The sequence below is a fragment of the Heterocephalus glaber genome, unplaced genomic scaffold, assembly GCF_053883595.1.
Source record: "Heterocephalus glaber isolate CG9 unplaced genomic scaffold, H.glaber_assembly_v1.0 deba00001428, whole genome shotgun sequence".
Lineage (NCBI taxonomy): Eukaryota > Metazoa > Chordata > Mammalia > Rodentia > Bathyergidae > Heterocephalus > Heterocephalus glaber.
Window position 1 is genome coordinate 5,337,524 of NW_028258293.1, and position 17,491 is coordinate 5,355,014.

Below are 17,491 nucleotides of genomic sequence, written 5' to 3' on the forward strand. Positions count from 1 at the left end.
TGGAATTAATGCTCCCATAGGGTTCCACTGGGCAACAGACCCTTCCCCGAGCGGGGATGGTGATGAGACTTGACAGGAGGCCCAGCTGGACCCCACGTCCTGTCCAGAAGCTCCGAGTCCTCCAGGGTTGGGGCAGTGCTGACTCTGAGTCCTCTTGGTCAGGGGAGGCACGGGGAGACAGACCTGGGAGGCCTCTGCAGCATCTGCCTCCCTCCACCCGGCCAGCGGGGTAGGGGACATGCCCACCGGCCGGCAGGTGTGGGGTCCACTCACGGGCGCCACGCCCACCTGGGCCTCCCCTTCCCTGTTCCTAGTTGAAGGCAAGGAGCGAAAACTGACCCGCTGACACGGGCTAGGATGCTGACATTCACGGGGACAGCTATCCCAGGCAAGAAAAATCGGGGGAAGCTGGACTTTCTCTGAATGTGACATGCTGGGGTTTGCTATCATCATCTATTACAAAAAATGTTGAGATCATCCAGTTGGTGATGACTGGAAATTGGGTAATATAATCCAGTAATAAAAGTGAACAATAAAGAGCTTTGAGAATGTGAAGTTTTTCTCCTGCAAGCTACCGACAGTCCTATGGAGCCATGAAGGAGAGCCCAGGGACAGCAAGGCAGGAACGTGTGGACACGAGTTTTGAAAAACATTTTTCATTAGTCCACGTTTGTAGGACATGATTACATTTATCGTGGGGCCTTGGTACATGGAAACAATACGTATTAATTCCTTTTTCTTTCCCTACCCCTCCCATCCTTCCCAATCCTTTCTTGGTCCTCTTCCAATTTGCAAAAGCTCTATTTCCATTTTTCCTCGTTTCTTTTTCCCTCCCCTCCCCCCATCTCAATCCTTTTCACCTCTGAGGAAGATCTGTCTCCCTACTGCCTATTATCTGTCTTTTATTTTGTGGTTTATTTATACTCTGGGTTTCTCATATAGGAAAAACCATATGATATTTAACTCGTGCATCTGATTTATTCATTTAACATTATGGTCTCAAGGTGCGTCCGTTTTCCTACAAAAGTTTACCTTTCCTTCTGGCAAGGCAGTACTCCACTGAGAACAAACGCCCTATCTTCTTTTTTTGTTTTCTGGTACCGGGATCGGACTCGGGCTGAGTCCCGGCAGCCGTATTTCCTTTACGCACTCACCTGCTGGCAGACAGCGCCGCTGCCAGCCTCAGCTCCCTATAAACGCGTGCGCGCGCCGTCACCGCGATGTGCTTTACTCCTGGGGAAGACCCGAGGGGTCGGGGTCGGGCTCGGGGTCGGGGTCCGGGCTCCGATGCTTGACTTCTGAGGAACCCCGCCGTGGCTGCGGGGAAATGCAGACAGCTTTGCTTGGAGCAACAGATTCACTTTCAGAAAAGCTGTCTTTGGAGAGTGTTTGACCCTACACAAAGCTGAGCGTGCCCCCGCGGAGACACCGGGGCAGGAGAGAGGACTGCAGAGGCGCACCTGCCGGGAGACTCGGCTCCTGGACGCCCTGAGGCTGAGGGCGCGGCCATGGAGCGCAAGCTCGGCTCGGGTCGGGTCGGGTCGGGTCGGGTCGGGTCGGGTCGGGTCGGTTCGGCTCGGCTCGGCTCGGCTCGGCTCGGCTCGGCTCAGCTCAGGTCGGGGCGCGCGGCCTGGACCCCTCGCCGCACGCCGCGCCGCAGGAGGCGCAGGCGGGACAGCACCACGTCCCAGTCGGCGTAGGCGCCCTCCAGGTGCCGCGTGATCTCCGTGCCCGCCGCGTAGCCGCGCCGGCCGTGCAGCACGCGCCAGTTGTCGAAGGTGATCACGTCGCCTGCGGAAAGAGAGTTGCAGCCCATTCGGCGTGGGAAGGACTCCGAGCCCAGCCGAGGCCGGCTGCAGGGAGCAGCCGGTCCCGAGGGTTCTGAGTGCGAATCGTGGACCGATGGGCACCCATACCCCCCAGGCGTGCTTCTTTCCAGCTTAGCAGCTTCGAGTGTCCATAAGGACGGGGCAGCCTTCTCTTTGCAGTTGATGTGCGTTATATTTAAGACTCCTAAACCCAGAGATGGAGAATTAGCTCATCTCTTCACGCACAGGAAACAGAGGCTTCTACAAGCCCAGGCATTCCCCCAAAGCTGAGCTTCCATGAAGGGATGGGGCTTGGAGTCCAGCCCCGATTTCTTTCTTTCTTTTTATTTTTGGTGTTTTTTTCCTATTTTGTTTCTGGCCCACGTGTTGCCACTCTTACTATCAATCCATTGTGTCTAACTGGGCAATGGATTTACGACATTTCTCGTATAAATTTATTACGGAAAAGACCAGTTAAAAACAATTTTAGCTGGGCACAGCGGTGCACCTTGGAAGGCTGAGACAGGAGGATGGCTTGAGCCCAGGAGTTTGAGAACAACTGGGCAATATAGCAAGACACTGTTAAAAAGAAAGGAAAGGGGGAAAAGGAAAAGAAATAGAAGCAATTACAAGTGAAGAGAATCATCCATTTGGCCAAATTAACACCAGAAAGAAATAATGCCTTTATTATAGATAACAAAGTCTTTAAGTTCAGAAAATAAAGTATGCAGCCCGGCAAATGATAGTTAATAATGATGTATTGTACAGTGGACCCTTGATTTACGAACTCAGTTCGTTCCTGGTTGTAAATCAAGTTGGCCAGTTGAAGGCTCAGGCTCCTCTACACAGCCTTCAGAGTCTCTCTCCTGTGCACAGGCAGATCTCAGTGTCCTTAGAGAGACCCTGGCCCAGGATTTCTAAGTTAACCCCACACTGGAAAGGATGTCATGTTCCTTCCAGAGCTCTTTAAGGGTGAAATCTCTCTCTGAGACCAGCTGGAAGCACAAGTGGCCAGCACTTGGGTTGTAACTCAAGACTTTGGTTGTAAGTTAAAATTAAAATTCCGTTTCTAATCCAAGTTGTTTGTATGTCAGGCCGGTCATAACTCAAGGGTCCACTGTATTCGTTTTTTGTTTATTTTTGTTTTCCAGTGCTGGAGACTAATCTGAGGCCTGCATACTGAGCTACATTTTTAGTCCTTTAAAAAAATTGTTTTTTTAAGTTTTGAAACTGAGTCTCAGTAAGTCACTACATTGCCCAGGGTAGGCTTTAATTTGTGATTGTCCTGTCTCAGCTTCCCAGAGTGCTAGGATTATAGGTGTGAGCTACCACACCCAGTTTTGTATTTTTCCAGATTGCTAAGAAAGTAGATTTTATATGTTGCCACCATAAAAAATGGTGTGAGATAATACATATATTAAGTAGATCAGCTTAGCCATTCCACAATATACACATATCTCAAAGCAGCCTGTCACACATGATAAATATATACAACTTTGTCAATTAAAACATAAGTAGAAAAGAAAAAAGAGGTTCTAGTTTGGTGGCACTTCACTTATTAAAGATGGTCTAGAAAAAAATTCAGGAAGTTCCATGAATAAAGATTACAAGATATTTTAGGGTGAGAATCATGAGCATAATTTTGTTAACTGGGATGGGGAAATTTAAGTACAAGCTTCAGCATGTGCCTGTGGTTGGTCAGGATAGAGAATACAAAATATCGGTCTTAACATCAGACATGAGGGTGTTTTGGCCTGCAGTTTGTCTTGCGAGTATTTATTACTTGGGTTGGAGACCCCCAAAGTGTGGAGTGCTTGGGGTTCCCAGGGGCTGTCGGCAGAGAGTGTTTTTACATCGGAGCGGCCAGCAGCCCGAGATTTAGGCTGTCAGTGGAGCCCAGGGCTCCTGGTTGCCAGACTGCTCTGCACCCCAATCCGGGGGAATCCTCTCCTCATGTCTTTGAAAGATACACGCACTGACCTGGGTTCATCTTGAAGGTGAACTTGAGCTCTTTGCTGTTCATGAGGTTGACGAAGTCCCTGAGGGCGGCGTAGAAAGGCTGCACCCTCTCCACGGAGACATCGAAGATGGTGTCTCTGGTTGCGTTGTTGAAGTTGATGCGAATCACTTGGCCATTATCATCTAACCTATTTAAGAGAAAAAGTTAGTGCCTAATTCACAGAATTCCTGGCTCTTTGTGTAAGGGTCAGTTCCTTTCGGGCGATAGTGCTGAAATACAACAGTGAAGAACCTGAACCTACAGAGAAGGCCTCAGGACCTTAGGGTCAGCTTCGGTACAGTGTGTCCTTCATTTCTTCCCTCTTACCCGTTTTTGTTTTAAATATTACTACATCAGTGCCAGAGGAGTCCAGTGAAATGAACATAAACGTCCCTGGGAGATGCAAGTTGAAATTTCTCTTATGCTTAGTGAAATTCATTCTTTAGAACAGGTTTTACATTTTCAGATTCTTTTATGTAACAAGTTTATAGGTCAGTTGCTTCATGATGTTCTAAGTATTTTTCACTCAGGGTATGGGCTAGGAAGAAAGGTTTTTGGAAAAGTTTGAAATAGATGTTTTTTGTCTGGTTTGTTGTTTTTTTGAGACAGGGTCTTCCACATAGCCCAAGCTGGCCTGGAACTTGCAGCAGTGTCTTGGCTTAGCTTCTAGGTGCTGGGATTAGAGGCATGTAACACCGTGGCCTGCTGAAATACATGGCTCCGATCCAATGCTTAGTTCACGTGTGGGAAAGTGAAGGCCAGTTAAGAGTCTAGCTTGAGATACAGGCTTTCCACTTACCTGTACTGGACTTTCCACTTTCCATGTACCTGTAGTTTATATGAGCTGTGATCAAAGATACAGGGAATGTTTAAATCGAAAATACCTATTACAGTAAAAGACACATTATCATTAATCCCCCTCAGCATACTCCCCTTTACTTTGAACACACTGTTGCTTTCTGAAGCAGTTTTGGAAGTGCTCTTTCTTGCGTGTCATTAGTTCTGCTATCTTGGCTAACTCGTCCTGAGTTGATTCGGCAGGTTCACCTTTCACAGTGGTGTTGGCCATGGGGAGAGGCTGCCCTTCTGTTGGCTGGCACTGGGCAGCAGCATTCACCAGGTTTTGATCACACTTCATAAAGACATGAAAGAGAACTTCTAGAACTGCTTCATAAAGGGGAAAAACAATGATAAATGTATTTGAAGACATGGGGGTATTTTGAGAAAGATTAATTGCAAAGAGTCTTTTACTGCAATAAGTTTAAAAAAAAATTAAACAGCCATTCACCGTATATTTTGATCATCCCTTGTGTACGACCTCTAGAAGTCTGGAACTGTTGTGTCTTTTTCAGTGTTGTATTCCCAGCACCTAACAGAGAGTCTGGTCGAAACAGGTGGTAAATACATGTTTCATGTCCACTTTATATATTTTTTAGTGCCTTGGGAGACCCTGATGTTGTGATGTCCATACTCTCTCTTAGAATATGGATTATCACCATAACAATGAAAGATATTAGAGCTTTCAGTGCAAGAAAAATTGCACCTTGGATTTGAACTGTGCTGTTACAATTAGCAAGACATGGGCTTTGCCCAAATTCAGCGGCAGAAGGAGGAGACATTTGTTAGCTTTTTGGGAAGGTGGACTTTCAGACAGCCCTACAGCACCAAGCAGTGTGATTTTCTTTAGGTGGAAACAGCAAATGGTGACACTGAGAAATAAGGGGGTTGAGAAGGCCTATGAGGTGCCTAGGACCTCTCCAGGAGTGCTGGGCCCTTGGACCAGCCCAGGAGGGGGTGATGGGGCCCTGCTGCTGTGTAGCAGCCAGAGCTGGGGCCTGGGCTTGGTGCCGGGGCTTGGGGACGTGTGCCTGGACCAGGTTCTGGGCCACACTGAGCTGACGGTCTCCCAGAGAAGGCAACCCACGGTGACTGTCACGGCGGATGAGTATCATGGAGGATGCTAGGACCGCGAAGCCAGGTCCTGTGTGTTATGCCTGCAAGTGCTCCAAGTTCGCAGCTGTTGCCGGAACAGCTTCTCCTTAGGGACAGCGTTATGCCTCCCATGAGGAGAGACGTAGCGTCTCAAGGGGCTTCTTGCATTTGCTGTAGGAATGCCACTGTGGTGTTGGCACATTTTTATGAGGATCTGTGGGAAAAATTTATTTCGGACTTGAGAGGCATCTTGAATCTTGTAAATGATTCAAGATTTCTTTCCTTGATTTGGCCTCTAGAAACTAGGAACTGAACTAGAAATCTATCACAGGTAAATTGCTGGGCTTTTTGGAAATTATAGCAAGCTAAAATATACTCAGTATTTTCTAAACCAGCCATATATTAACTCTGTAAACCCTGCTTCTGGGGGTAGGTGTTAGTTGTCTTTCTTTTTCTTTTCTTTCTTTCTTTTTTTATTTTCTGAAAAAGAACTGGAATCAGCAAGGGCAGCCAGTCAAATCAACCTGACACAGCTTCACGTAGTGGACTTACGGTCACGTGACTGAACTTGTGACCAATAGGATCGTTTCTTCTCACTATTATTATTTTTGCCCCAATTTCTGCCTTGGTTTATTTTTTCATTGCATTGTGTTATAATTCATTCTTTCAGCAGCCTAATGATGCTTTTCTACAAGCAGGACACAAAAATTTCAAAAGAAATGAACCCAGCGCTGAGGAGACAGGGCGTCTTCCTTAACTGAAAACCTTTGTTTCATCTCCTGTGGTTAAAAAAAATTGACGTGGGATTAACTTTTTTTTTGTTACATGGGATTAACTTTAACCACTTGGTATTCTCTAGGGATGCCCTGAGACCTTGCAAATGGCCGTGTTTTGAAATTTTACTAGAAAAAACATCAAAGCCCAGTCAGAATTTGGATTTGCCACACAGTTTTAAAATGTAAATTTATTTTACCTGCTACAGGAACACATAAAAATCACACATATGGATGGGCTAATGCGATGATTTGATATACGTATACATTGTATGCACAATGTAATGTCTAAATCAGGTTGAAATTGACTTCTAAATCCTGCCGTTTTTGAAGGTAACGTTTGCATTCTTAGGACTATGTCGATGTGACTAAAAATCCTGCTTCATTTCTTCTTTCCCACATCAGTGACTGACTTCTCACAGAACACCTCAGGGTTACTCTGATCTGGAACTTATTCCTGCTACTTGTCCGCTGTGACACCTCTCACCCTATATGTCAGGAAAACTGCCTATTTCTAGCTGCAAAATATATTGCAAATGGATCCTTCCCACACGCTGGTGCTGTCCCTGGACTCTCTTGTCCCTGCCTGGAGCCCCCGGCTTCCTGTCAGGCCATCCTGCCCCTGCCCCAGTTCTTCACGCTGAGTTTGGATAGAACTAAATCGATGGAAGTGCGTCTCTCCTTCGGTCAAACTGTGCCACTCTGTGTCTTGGAATCAAAACCACACTGGGCCTGTCCTGGTCCTGCCTGAGCCCCTCTTGAACATGTCCCCAACCAGCTCCAGCCTTTCTGGGCTCTGTCCCTGGACAGCCCAGACCCCTCCCGAGCCTGCTGCCAGCCTCTGCCAGAGAGATTGTCTTTATCTTTTTATTTTTGTTTGTTTATTTATTTTTTTAGTGCAGGGGATACAGGACAGGGCCTCATAGGTGCTAGGCAAGCATCCTGCTATGAGCTCATCCCCAGCCCTAGATTCTGTTATCTGTCCTGCTTTTCTTTTTTATTTTCTTAAGCATATAACAAGTTTTAAATATTCATTAAAAGCTGCTCGTTTATTTTAATGTTTAAATTTAAAATTCTCCTGTCCACCACAATGAAAGCTGTCTGAAAGCGTGGGACAAGGATCTTTATTTTGTCCACTGATGTATCCCAAGTGTTAAGAAAATTGGCCTCAGTACATATTTGTTGAATGAATAAATGAAATACCCCCTGTATATGACAGATGAATAACTGGTGATTTGATTATCTACTAAATGAACTTATGTTCATACAAGTTGGCTATTCATCATAAAAGAAGAAAGCAAAATTCTCAAATTGGAAAAAGCCTCAATATTAACAGAGGTCCAGTTCAATACATTGTGGCTAATAACACACTGCAAGCTAATTCTCCAATGGAAGGGTAAATATGTGGCTTTTGTAGATACCTGGCGAAATTATGATAAAATATTTTTAAAAGACATACAATATTGATATAAGCACTGAATGATCTTAGCGTATTTGGGAGAGACAGCTTCTCTCCCAGTGTGTGGGCTTCGGGTGAGCTGAGCCTGCTCCTATGATGCACATGTCATGCTGCTGTGGCCAGCGAGAGTCCTCCAGCCCCTGATGGTGGCCGTGGCTTCAAGGACTGACTTAGGGATGAGTGGGCGGGGTGTCATCCAGCCTTGTCACAGCTGGGAGGAAAGAAGTGTTCTCCCTGCGCTGTGAGTGGTGACTCTAAGGCCAGCAAAACCTGGGGATGCCAAGGACCATTTTCCCACGTGAAGTCCACCCAGAAGACAGCAAAGCCGGGAAGGAGCGAGGTCAGATGACTGCGCTCAGCTTCCAATGTACCTGTTCCGAGGGATTGTCTTCCACCCCTGGCCAGGAGGGTTCTGACCACTATAATTGCATTGATCACGACTGAAAATGTAGGACTAACATTTTAAAAATGAAGTACATGTGACACTTAGGTACTTTTCCTCTAACACTGATCCACAACAGATTTCATGTGATTTATTAAAGAAGTTTTTAAATGGTAATAAGTTCTTTCTCTCTCTCTCTTGTACTAAAGGTGGATTAAAGGTTAAAAGATAAAGTTTGGAGCTCATCAAAGCTTTCTGCTTAAACTCTAGGCCAACGGAACTCTTTTCTGATAATTGTTTTAGTCCTGCGAGAAATCAATAAAATAAAAGTACTCACTCGATAATTTTGTGCTTAGATTGCACAGAGAAATCACAGTAATCCACTCCGATGTCTGTAAAGTCCACAAAGGTAGAGGACAGAATCTGGAAAGCCTGGGGATTCTTTTCCTTGAGCTTTCGGCACACGTTAAATCCATCCACAATTTCCGAGTCGCCCCCGGTGACCGTTTGCTTAATGCAGTGCAGAAGCTGAATCTAGAAGGAGAAAACGGAGGAACAGACTTTAACCTAATAGCGCTTGCTTTTCTGATACCATGTTAAGGATTCACAAAGGCACGAATGGATCAAAATCTTTTAAAAATCTGCTCTCTTGCATCATTAGAAGAGGAGTTGAGGATGAAAATAGCTGCTCGTAACCAATGCTGTGAACTTCAAACTGTAGCAGTTGAAGATGTGGGCAGAGGCAGGGCCGTGTTCCCCCGTGAGTGAGCAGCCCTTCTTGTGCCTGGGTGGGCGGGGAGGCCAGCAGAGGTGGCAGGGGCTGGCAAGGGCGAAGGGTGAGACTGGAGAGATGGAGTTGAATGAGACCGCAGGCAACATCGCTGATGGCTGTGCAAAGCTGCACAGTTCATGGGAGGCAGAAGTGTGACTGTGGCCGAGGGTCAGGCCTGAAAGGAGTGGATCAGGTTGGAGAGGCGACTTCCACTTCGTTATGGAGAGTCTTCCGTGTCAGCAAAGGACCTGGTACTTTTTGTTGTACATAGAGTGGAATCATGGGATTCAGAGGGGGTGACACAGTCAGAAGTGGGCTGGAGAGTGTTGGTCCAGTGCTGTCACATAAGAGGAGTCATTGTGAGGAACTACAGGCCAAAGAGTAGCTTTTTGAGCTTCTGATAGGATTCTGATAAGGATAAGAAGGGAACCAGGTAAGGGGGGATTGGGAGGGCCAGGTAGTCCCAGGAAACACTGGGAATAAGAAACCGTAAGGATAGTAAGTCCTAATTAATTTTACTAAATTTTGGGGGGGAAGATGTTTAACTTTATTTCATTTTGAAAAGCAAAGAATAGTAAAATTAAAAAAATTCTTCTGAATGGGTTTGTCACGGGTTTTGTGCATTCTTTGGCTAAGTCAGAATGGATGGGTGATATTGAAGATCTAAATTTATTTATTTTTTGGAGGTACTGGAGATCGAACTTGGAACCTTGCACTTTCGAGGCAGGTGGTGGAACCACTTGAGCATCTAAATTTAGACACGAGTTTTCTGCTTAGAGAAATAATAGCATTCAGTTATGAAAATGTCATTGTTCCTGAGTAAAATAAATTGAAAACCAATATCTGACTTTAGTGTAGAACACAAGGGGCAAATATGATCAAATGCCCAGAATGAGGAGGGTCTGAGGCTCAGTGGGAGAAATCCTTGGCTGGCCTGGTCCCCACGGACGGTCAGGGCAGTGCCCCATCAAACTTTGTACCCCAGTGTTAACGCTCTTGCTGTCTGATGCAGTTAGCATTAGGTCCACAACGCTGTTGTGTACTTGAGATGTAGTCAGGGTGACTGAAGAATCGAAGTTTGAATTTCATTTCATCTTAATTTAAATTAAAAGTTACTCAGGTGGCTTCTGGCTGCTGTATTAGTGCTGGTTTTGAACACAAATCTTGCCTGTCCTCCAAAACTATATATGTTTCTCCAGTTTTTATGATTTTATACACAACTTGTTTTCAAATTGCATCATGTACATTACTCTTCATGGCAGTCTTCAGACTTGGATACTTTTATTTTCATTTTTGTAGACGGAAGGACAGAGATACAGGTGCATATCTATCTATCTATATCTATATCTATATCTATATACATATATCTACCATTTGAATTAGTTGGAGTTGATAGATTTGAGCTTGACTTCTCTGTATTAAAATGAAATTGCACAAAAGAAGATATTACTTGCTATTGCCATACATTAAAAAATATCAGTTGGTTTTTAAAAAACTAACATTTAAAATACTCTGAGAGCTCATTATGGCAAAATCTAAAGGAATTTAAAGAACATTGATTATTCCTCTGTGATCCACACTGACCAAACTGAACGCTCAGCAGGTGATTTATCAACCAGGTCATCGTCTCTCTACTGAGAGTCACAATGCGTTTTCCTCTTTGTTATAGAAAACCTCAGACTTTGGTACCAGGAAACCCCTGAATAATTCAAACTGGTAGCTGGAACAGTGGTACAGGCAGGTACCTATATACTGTTCTTCTGTTAGTATCCAAATAGGAATCTCATTTAAGAATCTATCACCATTAGCCAGGCATGGTAGCATACACTGTAATCTCAGCATTGTTGGAGGATGAGGCAGGAGGATAAAAAGTTTGAGCCTAGTCTGGGCAATTTAACAACTTAGCAAGACCCTATTTCAAAGTAAAAGTTTGCAAAAGGGCTGAGGATGTGGCTCCATGTGAAGGTGCTGAGTTCCGTTTCCAGGACCATTAGTACCACCACCAGCAAAACCCAAACCAGACTGAACCCGAATCTCATCATCATTTGGCTTCATATGTCCCATTTGGAGACAAGTTGGCCTTTGCTGCATTTCTTTCTTCTTACAGCTTACCTAGTATGTCCCTGTTATGTGCAAGACGAAATCTGGGGACACAGGAAGTATAAAAGAGTTTGTCAAGTATGACATTGTCCATAAATATGTAAGTTACGGTAACTTGAAATTCCAGCTCAGGACCGTTACTCTGTGACGAAAAACTAGATGCAGGCGTGAGTTCAAGTTCCAGCTCCCCACTAATCAGTTGTCACCCAATACAACTTTTTAACCTTGTGCTTCATTTCCTCATCTTATATAAAACAACAATAAATCCTGTCTGCCTTACAGGGATGTCAGGAGGGATCAGAGAAAGTAATACAAGTAAAAATGCTTTGAGAAAGCATGAAATGCCATGAAAATGTCAAGCATTATATTATACTGTACTCAGGAATATTTGTGAAATGATTTAATCACGTTTTCTTAGGCTTTCCATGTTAATCCAGAGACAACACTTAAACCTGTAAGATACTTCCAAAAGTTTCAAATGAAACCTTTAGCTTTCTGGTCTCATTCTTCAGGTTGTAGTCCATCCAAACTCTCCATGTAATCTTTGGCAGAGGGGCTGAGCTGACTAGTTTGGCTTTTAATACCAGTTTCAGAAAAATCTCAGAACTGCATTTAGAATAAGTTATGTTGTGTCTCTTTCTCCAACTCCCACCCCAGTAGGCGACCACAGTGGCCATTTGTCTGTCATCATTTGGTTCAAAGAAATCATGTGGTATTTTACAACCAAGAAAATAATTTAAAACACGTGAAATCAAATAACAGACTAGCTTAGCTAATGCTGTCAGGAGGAATGGGTAACAAGGAGGCCACCTAGAAAATATGCTGGTGAAAATAATGGATTGATTTTGATTTTGGCCCATTTCTCCTTCATGAATGCAGGAATCGATCAAATGTTCATTTACTTTTGAAGAGATATATGTCTGTGTGGTTATTTCATGCAGTCCAATTTAGCTCTAAGTATAAGGACAAAATATTCTTTAAACGATAGCATTCTGACTATCCTTTTTTTTTTTTGTTTAGGAGAATGATGATTTTTATAAGAATGCTTTTGGTTCAGTAAAATGAGCATTTTGTAAAGATATAGGGAAAGAATGTCCACTTAGAAATTCTCGGAAATTTTTTTGCTTGGTAAGGAGCATCTTGGTCTTTGATGAGGAGTCTGATACATGGGATGGAGTTCTGGTTTCCAAAATAGAATGGTCATTCTGATCCTACATCCATGTCCTTTTGCAATTCGCGTTTACAGCTTTTCCTGTGCAGTGTCTACTTCCTCATCTCTTGAATCTAGACTTACTTAGACCAATACAATATGCAGAAGATACATGCTGATGATTCGCCCAGGCCCCAGCAATCCTCCCATGCATGCTTCAGTTTGCTCCGGGAGGAAGCAGCCTGGACTACCATTGCATCTGGAGGGAACAGACCCCCTGGAAAAGAGGCAGCCCATGCAGCAGATGTCAGCCAGCCCCTAGCCAACTCAGAGTTGATTGCAATCACCTGACCTGCAAACAAGAACTGAGCAGCCACACAGAGCCTGAACAGCAAGACAGGCTAAGTGCATGGCTGCTCCGGAAGCCATCAGGTTAGGGAGCATGTATTTCTGGAGCAGTAACTGATACAAATGCTGGCGTGTGATGTCGTTTGGAAACTCCACCTTGGCCTCCCTGATTGGACGTTCTTTTTGAACTCTCTAGAGAGTGATGTGTGTGCAGAAAGACCTCAAGATGCACTGCTGTCTTAAATCTGTCTTGGCTGCAAAGAGTGCCAATCATTATTTCCAGGAAGAACAAGAAATGCCCTAAAAATGATGCGTGAAAGTGTCCTATCCCTTAGGAATGTTGGGAATATCCAGAACTTAGGCACAGAGACTCTGTGAGTCTGGATTGTGTTTGGAGAAGCACCTCGCTGAGATGACTGAGCTGTGGAAACACTCGATCTTCTCAGCTCAGAATGCAGGAGGCTGTGGGTCTGGCCTGCCTGGTGGAGGGTACGCGGGAGCTCCTCTTACCCCAGGCGGATGGTGGAGAGCTGGGTAATCGGTGTGGAAGCTCAGCTTCCCAGTTGTGTAAGCCACGTTGTTGGCATCAATTTTGTCTTGCACTTGCCAAGTATGTCTGCAAAATATGAGGAACACATGGGTGAATGGGTTGTCCCTGAGCCAGAGGAAATGTGCTCGCAGGAATTTGATACATGAGGGGGAAATGTAGACTTTACATTTTACGAAATAATTAACATAATGTCTATGAGCCAGGAAAAAGAGTTTGATGTTTCTTTGCCTACAGTGACTTTTTCAGAATTAAGATCTCCTAGTTTCTGTCCTCCACAAAAGAGTACATTAGTTTCAACATTTCTACCATTCTAAACTAAAACCTCTTACCCAGATTATTAGTTGCCTTTATGTTGCTGGGACAAAATATCTGACACCTACAAATTAGAGGAGAGGTTTACTTTGGAGGAAGGTTTCAGCAGGTTCAGTTCATAGTTGACTGGTTCCAAGACAGCAGCAGCAGGAAAAGCATTGGGGGGCGGGGCAGCTGGCAAGCAGAAAGGGGAGGGGCAGGGGACGACAACAACCCACTCTTCGAGGTCTGCCAACCCCAGTAACCCATCTCTTCTGACCAGGCTCCGCCGCTGAGCACATGAGGCTTCTGTGGGACATTTTTTCCTCATCTTTCGTCAAAGGCCAGCTCAAGTTCCAACCCTTTCACAACCTAGATTCTAGAGTCCCAGCTTTTGAGCTTAAACTGAACTGGCTTCAAATCCTGGATTTGTAATTCACCAGCTGTATTATCTTGGACAATTTATCATTTCTGAGCCTCAGTTTATGCATTTGTGAAATGGAGTAATAATGTCTGCTTTGAAGGCCTTCCGTAACAAGCACAAGGTCCACATCTGATGTGCAGGAGATGCCTTCTAAGGCTTGGGGTCCTTCTTAGTTTCCTGATGACCTGATATTTACTCCTCCACTCAGGACTTCCATAGCATTTTTAAATTTTCATTAATTGGAGCTGAAATTGTCGAGTGTTTTGCCATGGTAGTTAAAATTTATAAAGGGCTCCCATTAGTCTGTTCTCATTTAGATGTTGTATATGAATACATAACTCTGCTTTATCTCCTGGACTGTAAACTCCTTGAGTGCAGAACAAAGACTTTTACTCTTCTCACACAACATAATCCAGCATCAGTCCTAAAGCAGAGAAATCAATAAATACTGACTGAAGGAACAAAGAGGGGCAGAGGGTGACTTTTTGAGTTTCCATTTTTATATTAGGGATGGTATGGTGGTAGCCATAGGAAGATGAGAAGGTATGAAACATTTAATACCTTTCTTTACTCTTCCTCCAGAAATACTACCTAAATCTCTTCCCATGTCTGGGAATATCTCTCTCTCTCTCTCTCTCTCTCTCTCTCTCATTTTTTAATTATGGTGCTGGCTATTGAACCCTGAATATCTTGTATGCTAGCCAAATGCTCTATCAAAAGAATATTTTCCTAATGACCAGAAAGTAGGACTTCTAAACTGTTATCTAGGACTGAGAAAGAAACAGCTATTTTGCTTACATTTTTCACTTAAAATTATAATCTAAAACTTGGTATATCATCTACTAAAGATCAAACACCATACGTGGCCATGGAATGGAAAGAGATGGAATGACAGGGGAGAAGAAGTATATATAGCCTGATGCAACTCATTTCAAATAAGAGTCAGGTAATACATTACATCGCAGGGATTGTAGCCAGCAAACACATGTTCCTTATGAAGTTCATGTAATTCCATAGCCCATCTAAAATACAGATTCAGACTATTGTCAATATTGGCACTTCATGACACTTTGACCTTTAGGATAAAGATTAAATGGGGACCCAAAGATTGGGTAGGATTTATCTAGGTCAAGAGAAGCATCATGATAGGCATGAGAAATGGCAGATGGGAAGGCTCAGTAGAGCGGACGGGAGACAGAGACAGACAGAGACAGAATGATTTGAGAATAATTTGAGAAAGTAACAAGAGGACAGGCAAAGAAGATTTAATATATGCATAATAGGAGTAGTGAAAGGAAGGAACTGAAAGCAAAGAAAGAGAAAAAACACAGAAAACTATAATTCAAGGAAATTTTCTTGAAATTAAAACAAAATTGAAACTGTACTTTGAAAGACGAAACTGTATTCTCCCTGACAAAATTACCCCAGGATCACCATTACCAAGACAGAATCTGTAAAATTACCAGACTTTAAAGAATAAAAATCTTTCTGACATCCAGCTAAAAGCATCTAACTACTCATAAGGTGCAGAAAATGAGAATCCCAATAAAACCAACATAGTGGATACACCAGCAGCTGGGAATTCTACATTTAGCCAAGCCAATTTTTAAGTCTAAAGAAGGACGTTAAAGGGCTGTTACCTCGAAAGAATCCAGAGAATATTGTTCCCGGGAGACCTTCCTGACACATTTACAAGAGAATGGACTTCATAGGACCAAAATAAACAGAGCTCCATGGAAGGAGAGTTTGTGTCCAGAAGTACATTTCTACGAGTCATAGAGGAGGGAGAAAAGATGTAGAAAACCAGGAAGTAGGAGAGCTGAGCTGTGAGCCAAGGGAGGTCCCGTGCTGAGGATGCTGTAACCCGGAACACCAAGCAAGCACACGCCCACACTGGGAGGGGTGAGAGGCTGGTCCTTTGGTTGGGATGTGTGGATGGGTTTGGGGGTGGCCAACAGTGCCCCATCTCCCATCTCCCAACATGGGTGGTGTTTAAGAGGGTCGCTGTACGGGGATTGATCAAAGTCTGTGTTTACTGTAGGTAATTTTCTGTACCTGCATTGCACTGTACCATGAGGACTCATAGAAACAGAGGACAGGATGGTGGTTACTGTAGGTGAGGAGTGGGAGAAAAGGGGAGATACAGGGCAAGGAACAGATCCTCATGTATGATGTGGATGCCAAAGACCTTGCACACACCACAGCGATTATAGTTAACAGTGATGTACTTAGTGCTTGGAGTTTGCCAAGAGTGTAATGTCAAGTGTTCTCAACACACACACACACACACACACACACACACACACACACACTGTGTGAGGGATGGGGAAGCTAATTCGCTTTTGTGGGTGATTGTTTTGTAGCATGTACAATGTTTAACATCACATTTTCGATCCCCAGTACCAAAAAAAAAAAAGTATGTAAACATCACATTGTATACCCTAAATACATGTACTTTTTGTCAATCCTACCTCAGTAAAGCTGGAAAAACACAAAGGGAATAAAATCGCGTAACAGATGAGCATTAAACATTCATTTAATGAAGATAAATAGTAAGAAAAAGATGCCAACTACCTCTAAAAACTTCCAAAAAAGAGTTACAATCATTTCCTCCAAAGGAAATCCCAAAGGCCTTTATTATTAAGATTAGAATGCATTGCAAAACAAAGTGATTCAGGAGAAATCCATATTGAGCACATTTAGTAGTGTGTGTGTGTGTTTGTGTGTGCGTGTGTGTGTGTGTGTGTGGTGTCGGGGCAATCAAATGATGTTTAATTCATTTCATCAAATGCGAATAGGTATAGTTTAGCTTTTTAATGGGAACATTGGATAGAAATGTCTTTCTCTCTTCTGATGATGTATCTGTGTGTTTCTATTTTTGTGCTTTGCGCAACCAGTTGGCTATAACTTAAAAGAGAGGTAGGGAATGAATATCCTGGCCTTGTCAGTGTGACTTGGTTTGCAAAATTTCCATATAACACTGTGTGATTCGTTCTTTGCCCCTGAGCTGTAAATATGAGAGTCGTTATAAATATGAGGGAAATGTCAGGGAGAGACAAACTGTCATGGCACATGAGGTAAAGGACAGATTTTAAGCTGCTGAGTAAGATAAACCTGGGGTTTCAACCTGATTCTTCTGCCTCAGTTTCTTACCTGTGAAATGGGGATAATTATCTTATCAGAATGATGAAGATTACAGATGATGACTAGAAAGAACTGGGCTCAACACTTAGTACATAAAAGTAGCTAATTGCTTCCCTGAATTCAGTGACAGTGGCTTGTCCTAGCTGCACAGGAAACAACCAAGGGGCAAGAGACATCCAAAGGTTTGGAGGGAAGCAACTGCTTAATCAGTTATCTCAAATGTCCTCAACTGATTTCTAGAGGAGCAGGAGACATGGAAATTATTTTTCCTTCCATTGCGGTAGACGACCTCATATTAGGGCAGTTTTGTCGGGAGTGTTAAAATCTTGCCAAGAGAGTAAAGTCAGTGCCCCCCGGGA

At 43.7% G+C, this 17,491-nt stretch overlaps 1 protein-coding gene across 3 annotated transcripts in view; it reads right to left on the reverse strand.

The window, feature by feature from the left end:
* Positions 1-640: 640 nt before the first annotated feature.
* The window catches only part of Bbox1 (gamma-butyrobetaine hydroxylase 1), a 54,487-nt gene continuing 37,636 nt past the window's right edge, over positions 641-17,491 (reverse strand). For 2 of the 3 annotated variants that reach the window (XM_087211516.1, XM_087211515.1), the window contains exons 5-8: positions 13,234-13,339; positions 8,691-8,887; positions 3,789-3,955; positions 959-1,791 (exon numbers count right to left, since the gene is read on the reverse strand). In XM_087211516.1, the coding sequence (XP_087067642.1) occupies positions 1,607-1,791; positions 3,789-3,955; positions 8,691-8,887; positions 13,234-13,339 (655 nt within the window). In that variant the 3' untranslated portion in view covers positions 959-1,606. Of the gene's footprint in view, positions 1,792-3,788; positions 3,956-8,690; positions 8,888-13,233; positions 13,340-17,491 lie in introns of all 3 variants that reach the window. The other variant, XM_004851576.4, reaches the window with a different exon arrangement.